The sequence below is a fragment of the Sceloporus undulatus genome, chromosome 11 (assembly GCF_019175285.1).
Source record: "Sceloporus undulatus isolate JIND9_A2432 ecotype Alabama chromosome 11, SceUnd_v1.1, whole genome shotgun sequence".
NCBI lineage: Eukaryota > Metazoa > Chordata > Lepidosauria > Squamata > Phrynosomatidae > Sceloporus > Sceloporus undulatus.
The window spans coordinates 9,937,491-9,943,764 of record NC_056532.1 but is presented as its reverse complement, the minus strand read 5'-3'; the positions used below and the strand labels follow the sequence as shown (position 1 = coordinate 9,943,764).

The 6,274-nt window shown below is 45.5% G+C and overlaps 1 protein-coding gene across 1 annotated transcript in view; it reads left to right on the top strand.

The window, feature by feature from the left end:
* Nucleotides 1-36: 36 nt before the first annotated feature.
* Nucleotides 37-6,274, top strand: part of VPS53 (VPS53 subunit of GARP complex) — a 42,849-nt gene continuing 36,611 nt past the window's right edge. Inside the window, exons 1-4 of the mRNA XM_042442649.1 lie at nt 37-382; nt 1,762-1,842; nt 4,274-4,323; nt 5,792-5,858. Coding sequence (XP_042298583.1) covers nt 299-382; nt 1,762-1,842; nt 4,274-4,323; nt 5,792-5,858 — 282 coding nt within the window. The 5' untranslated portion in view covers nt 37-298. The remainder of the gene's footprint in view (nt 383-1,761; nt 1,843-4,273; nt 4,324-5,791; nt 5,859-6,274) is intronic.

Below are 6,274 nucleotides of genomic sequence, written 5' to 3'. Positions count from 1 at the left end.
TCTGTCTGTCTATCTATCAGCTATCTATCTATAGAGAGAGAAAACAGTGGTCCCCAAACTGTTCCTTTAAGAGATTTTGGACCCTGAACTGATCCCTGTTCCTTGGTCAGCTGTTGCTGCTGTTGTTCTCTTCTCCGCCCTCCATTGGCTTCCGCTGCTGCCACTCACGCCTCTTTTCCCCGCCTCCTCCACGCTGATTGGCTGATTCTCCTGTTTCTCTCCCTTCTTCAGGGAGGGTCCTCCAGTATCCCAGAATGCCGCCGTTCCCGGAAGTAGTTCCAGAAAAGAGTCAATAACGATGGAGGACGAGGAGCTGGACTTGGCGGACGAACTGGAGGCAGCCTTGCAGCTGGCCCCTGAGGTCCAGCTGGCCATCGAGCAGGTCAGGGCAAGGGTTTGGGTTTTTGACTACAACTCCCATCATCCCCTGCGATATAGGGAATGCTGGGGATTGCAGCTCCGTGCAGTACAGGTTGTTAACTTGGAGTGGCTTCCCTTTGAGGTTGTGGCTATTAATAGGAGGGGAAGTGGGAGGGCTTTGGTTGGTCGGTGTCTATGTGTGTGCTTCTGACTGCAGCTCCCATCATCCCCAGCAATACAGAGGATGCTGGAGACTGCAGCTCCCACCAGCTTTTCTTTGAGGTTAGGACTATTAATAAGAGAGGAGAGTGGGGAAGGTTTGCTTGTTTGAGCTGTGTGTGTGTGATTCTGACTGCAACTCCCATCATCCCCAGCAATAAAGGTTCTTAATTTGGAGTGGCTTCACTTTGAGGGTGGGCTATTAATAGGAAAACGTGGTTGTGTGTGTGTGTGTGTTTTGGGGTCGTGTGCTTCTGACTACAACTCCCATCATCCCCAGCAATACAGGTTCTTAATTTGGAATAGCTTGTCTTTGAAGTTGGGGCTATCAATAGGAGAGGAAAATGGGGGGGTTGGTTGGTGTGTATGTGTGTGTCTTCTGACTGCAACTCCCATCATCACTAATAATACAGGGGATGATGGGGACTGCAGCTCCCATAAGCCCCACCTAACATTGGGGGGGGGGTCCTTGGTGGTTGTGGGTGCTTCTGACTGCAACTGCCATCAGCCCCAACAAGACAGGTTGTTAATCTGGAGTAATTTGGAGTGGCTTTGGTTACTAATAGGAAAGGAAAGGGGGAGGGGGGTTGCTTGGTTAGGAATGTGTGCTTCTGATTGCAACTCCCATCATCCCCAACAAGACGGGTTGTTAATTTGGAGTGGCTTCTCTTTGAGATTGGGGCTACTAATAGGAGAGGAAAGTGGGTTTGTTTGCTTGTTTGGGGGGGTGTGTGATTCTGACTGCAATTCCCATCATCACCAGCAATACAGGGGACGATGGGGACTGCAGGTCCCATAAGACACACCTAACACAGGGAGCGTGGTTGTGTGTGTGTGTGTGTGCGCATCTGACTGCAGCTCGCATCAGCCCCAATTAACACAGGGGGGGGGCTGCTTGGTGGTGGATGCTTCTGACTGCAACTCCCATCACTGACAGCAGTACAGAGGATTCTGGGAACTGTAGTTATGGGAGACATTGAGCCTTCTCTGTTAGAGAGAGCTCTGGTGCTACAAGAAGCTAGGGTTTCCAGGACTCCCTAGCCCTGAGCCTGGGGCAGTCAAAGGGGTCTCGAACTGGATTATTTCTGCAACTCCCATCATCCCCAGCAAGGGGATGAACTGGGTTATTTCTGTAAGGGTTTTTTGGACCTTGTTTGAGTCTCTTTTTCTCTCAACCCACAGGTTTTCCCCAGCCAAGATCCCTTGGACCGGGCCGACTTCAACGCTGTGGAGTACATCAATGCGCTTTTCCCGACGGAGCAAGTGAGTCCTTTTGCTGGAGCGGAGTGTGGTTTTAACCCCGTAGTCTGTGGGTATAGAATCATAGGGTTGGAAGGGACCCCAAGAGCCATCCAGTCCAACCCTATTCTGCCATGCAGGAACTCTCAATCGAAGCACCCCCAGAGATGGCCATCCAGCCTCTGTTTAAAGACCTCCAAAGACGGAGACTTCACCTCACTTTCACTATCAAACAGTGTTACTCTCAGGAAGTTCTTCCTAATGTTGAGGTGGAATCTCTTTTCCTGTAGTTTGCATCCATTGCTCCATTGGGTCCTAGTCTCTGGAACATCAGAAAACAAGCTTGCTGCATCTCCATATGTTAGTCTCTGGAGCATCAGAAAACAAGCTTGCCTCCTCTCATATATTAGTCTCTGGAGCATCAGAAAACAAGCTTGCTGCATCTCCATATGTTAGTCTCTGGAGCATCAGAAAACAAGCTTGCTCCATCTCCATATAGTAGTCTCTGGAGCATCAGAAAACAAGCTTGCTGCATCTCCATATGTTAGTCTCTGGAGCATCAGAAAACAATCTTGCTGCATCTCCATATATTAGTCTCTGGAGCATCAGAAAACAAGCTTGCTGCATCTCCATATGTTAGTCTCTGGAGCATCAGAAAACAAGTTTGCTGCATCTCCATATGTTAGTCTCTGGAGCATCAGAAAACAAGCTTGCTGCATCTCCATATGTTTGTCTCTGGAGCATCAGAAAACAAGCTTGCTGCATCTCCATATGTTAGTCTCTGGAGCATCAGAAAACAAGCTTGCTCCCTCTTCAATATGACATCCCTTCAAATACTTAAACAGGATTATCATATCATATCTTAACCTTCTCTTCTCCAGGCTAAACATCCTTGGCTCCCTAAACTGCTCCTGAGCCTAACTTTGAGATTTCACTTGATTTATTCCATCACACACAAAAATTGGGATTCAAACCAGCCTCGCAGGGCTGTTGTGAGGATAAAACAGGGGATGAGGAGACCTGAGTAGTTTCGATGCAAGGTGTAAATGGTTGAGAAAACAGTGGTAAAGTCTTTAAAAGGAGACAACGTCGGATTTAACACCTCCGAGGATTGCTTCTGCTTGGCTTTGCCTTCCTTGTCCGTTAGAGGTCACCATTCCCATTGCGCTGGGCTTGAATTTAATGGAGCATTTGAGAAACGTGAGAAGGTTGTGTGTTTCTTCCTTTTCCTCCCAAATACAACTAAAAAGCACTTGCAGTAGATTATAGTAAACAGGAGCAATGATGGCCCTATAGATAGATGGTTAGATGGATAGATAGTTATTTGGACTACACCTCTCATCATTCCCAGCCAGCAATATGGGATGATGGGTGTTGTATCCTGGCAGCATCTGGACTCTTGGGCTGTGTGTTTATGATTTAAAATCATAGCATTATAGAGTTGTAAGAGACCATTCAGACCAACCCAGTCAATATGTAAATATCGATTGATTGATTGATTGATTGATTTCAAGAATGACATCCCGCCGTTCTCCTGCAATGGGATGTGTTAGATTTATATGTTGTCGTTCCTCTTGGAAACGGGACTCCGGGTGGCTAAAGAGGAAAGGATCCAAATCAACAACAACCAAAGATTGTTTTATTTTGACATTTAAAAAGCATTACAAACAAATCACGGAGGGGAGAAAGACTATTGATTATGGAAGAGTGATCTTTGAGACTAACTAAAGAAAGAAATCGGCAGCGTGAGCTTTCCTAGGCTTAAGTCTACTTCCTCAGATGCATATTCATTATGGTGTTTTCTTGGCTAAGATTTGTCCGGAGGCCGTTTGCCTTTGCCTTGGAGACCGAGAGAGTGTGACTTGGCCAAAGTCACCCAGTAGGTTTCCATGGAGGAGTGAGGGATTCGAATCCTGGTCTCCAGACTCCAGAGTCGTAGTCTCTGGAGAGATCTCTTCTGCTGATCTTTTACTACGAAGATGATTCCCAGATTAAAGAGTAAAGGATAGCTTTCCGTCACATGGCGGACTGTTGAAGACTTTGGTGTTATTCCGTGATTAATATGTTTTGGCTTTTATATTATATATAGCATATAATATTATATATATTACGTATCCAAAACACACTGCAGAAATAATCCAGTTTGAAACCGCTTTAAGAACCGTGGCTCAACGCAAGGTAATCCTGGGAGCTGTCGTTTGGTGAGACATTCAGCCTTCTCTGTCAGAGAGGTCCGGTGCCACAATAAACTATAATTCCCAAGATTTCTTAGCACTGAACCAGGGCAGGTAAAGCGGTCTCAGACTGGATTGTTTCCGCATTGCGTCTTGGAAACGTTTCCATCAACTTGGTCAGGGATTCTGGGAGTTGCAATCCAATAGCATCCAGAGGTTGAAAGCCATGGAACTAAGCGATGGATCTTTTCTCCTCCCTGCCCTGCTTTTTTGTCTTACAGTCTTTGGCCAATATTGACGACGTGGTGAATAAGATCAAGCTCAAAATAAGGTAAGTAGGAGAGAGCTGTTTGTCTGGGTGTCTCCATAGTAAGCAAAGAGTTGGTATCTTTATCTCTGTCCTGTGCGAAGCCTTGCCTAAGAATATGGGAAGAGCTCAGAGCATTGAAAAGTTACATTTTACACCAGGTAGTTACACCAGGTAGTAAAGGCGTCTCCTCTCTCTGAAACGTGGCTGGTTTTTATTTGCTGAATTGGAAGTCAGCAATGGAATTCTTCCTTTTGTCAGAAAGGGGCAAACGCCTTGAAATTACTATTGCTATTCCTTTTCTTTCTTTCTTTCTTTCTCATTTAATTTAAATTTGAAATTTGATTTATATCCTGTCATGGGACTTTTTGGCGACTTACAATGAAAGTTGGAACCAAAGAGCCACCACTGTACAAATTTACAAAAGCATTAAACGAGGCCGTCTTACTTGGAAGAGCTGGCAGTGCCAACTCCACAAAAGCGAGCGTGTAGTAGCCAGGTTTCTTAAAGGGTGAATTGCTTTTTGTGGAACTACTGTGTGTATGCGACTAGAAGTCGACCTCATCTCTAAGTCAAAGACCGGTTTTGGGGACCAAAATGATGGATTTTGAGATGGCCCGGGCATAAGTCGAGGGTAAAACGTAGCGGATCGAAAGGAGGAAGACATGGAAAGGGAAACGATGCCCAAGATTCCAGCTGGCATTGCTAAAGTAGTGGTCCCCAAACTATGCTCTTTAAGGGATTTTGGACTCCAGCTCCCAGAATCCCAGACTATTGGCCAACATGGCTGTGGCTTCTGGGGCACAGTTTGGGGACCACTGTACTAAAGGAGTATAGGCGAGTCAGTGCTTCCAGGGCAGATTATATCCTTGGCTTTAACTAAGGATGGTTCCATTTGTATGGAAGAGTTTATGACCAACACTTCCGTCGACCCACGGATACTTCGACGCAGTTTTGGGGGGTCAATTTTTTTACTAGGATTTCTAGACTTATACATGAGTATATACAGTAACCAGACAGGTCTCTCCCCTCTTCTCCGTCTCGGAGAAGTTCACAGGTGGGACACGGTCACCGATATGCATCGAGAGACCGTTCCAATTTCCGTCTGTCTTGATATCATTGTGGAAACTAAAACTGGAATCCAAAGCTGGGTTTTTATTAAGCTCTCCCCAATGCTGGAGTGCACAGACTCAAGCATCCGCAGCTTGAAAATATTCCAAACAAGTATAAATTCCAAATAGCAATCCTTGATTTTCCATTTGATATAAGGGATACTGTTTTGCTCTGCCGTTATATTTAATGGGACTTCGGATTTTGGATCCACGGGGGAATCCTGGAACCAAACCCCGGCGGATACCAAGGACCCGCTGTACTTAGTTAATGCTCAGTAATGTCACGTTTTTTCTTTCTCTCTGGGGTTGTTCATTCAGTCATCTCTTGGCGATGTTTTATTTTTCCTTGTCCTAAAAAGAGCCTTTCTTTTCTTTTTCAGACGGCTGGATGATAATATTCGGACGGTGGTCAGAGGGCAGACTAATGTGGGGCAAGATGGTCGCGAGGTACGTGTTTTAGCTGTGAGCAAAAGAGTTGTCCACCTCTGTTCTGCATCCGAAAACCTTTCCTTGCCTTTTCAGCTTTTATTCCCAAGAAGACCAGATAAGATAAGACTGATAAAACCAGTTGGGCTGCAACTGAATGTGGGATAGTTTCATTGTGGGTTTTTCGGGCTCTGTGGCCACGTTCTAGAAGAGTTTGTTTCTGATGTTTTGCCAGCATCTGTGGTTGGCATCTTCAGAGAATGTGGGATGCTTTGGTTCTTCAAGCTGACAGTGGCTATTTGTTTGTTTGCTTGGAACGATGAATTCATTACTTCATTTTAACTATATCCTGCCTCTCTGTCCATATGAAACCCAAGGGAGCTGACAGTACAAGGTAAAAACAAAATGCAGCAACACAATGCCTAATACAAAAGTCA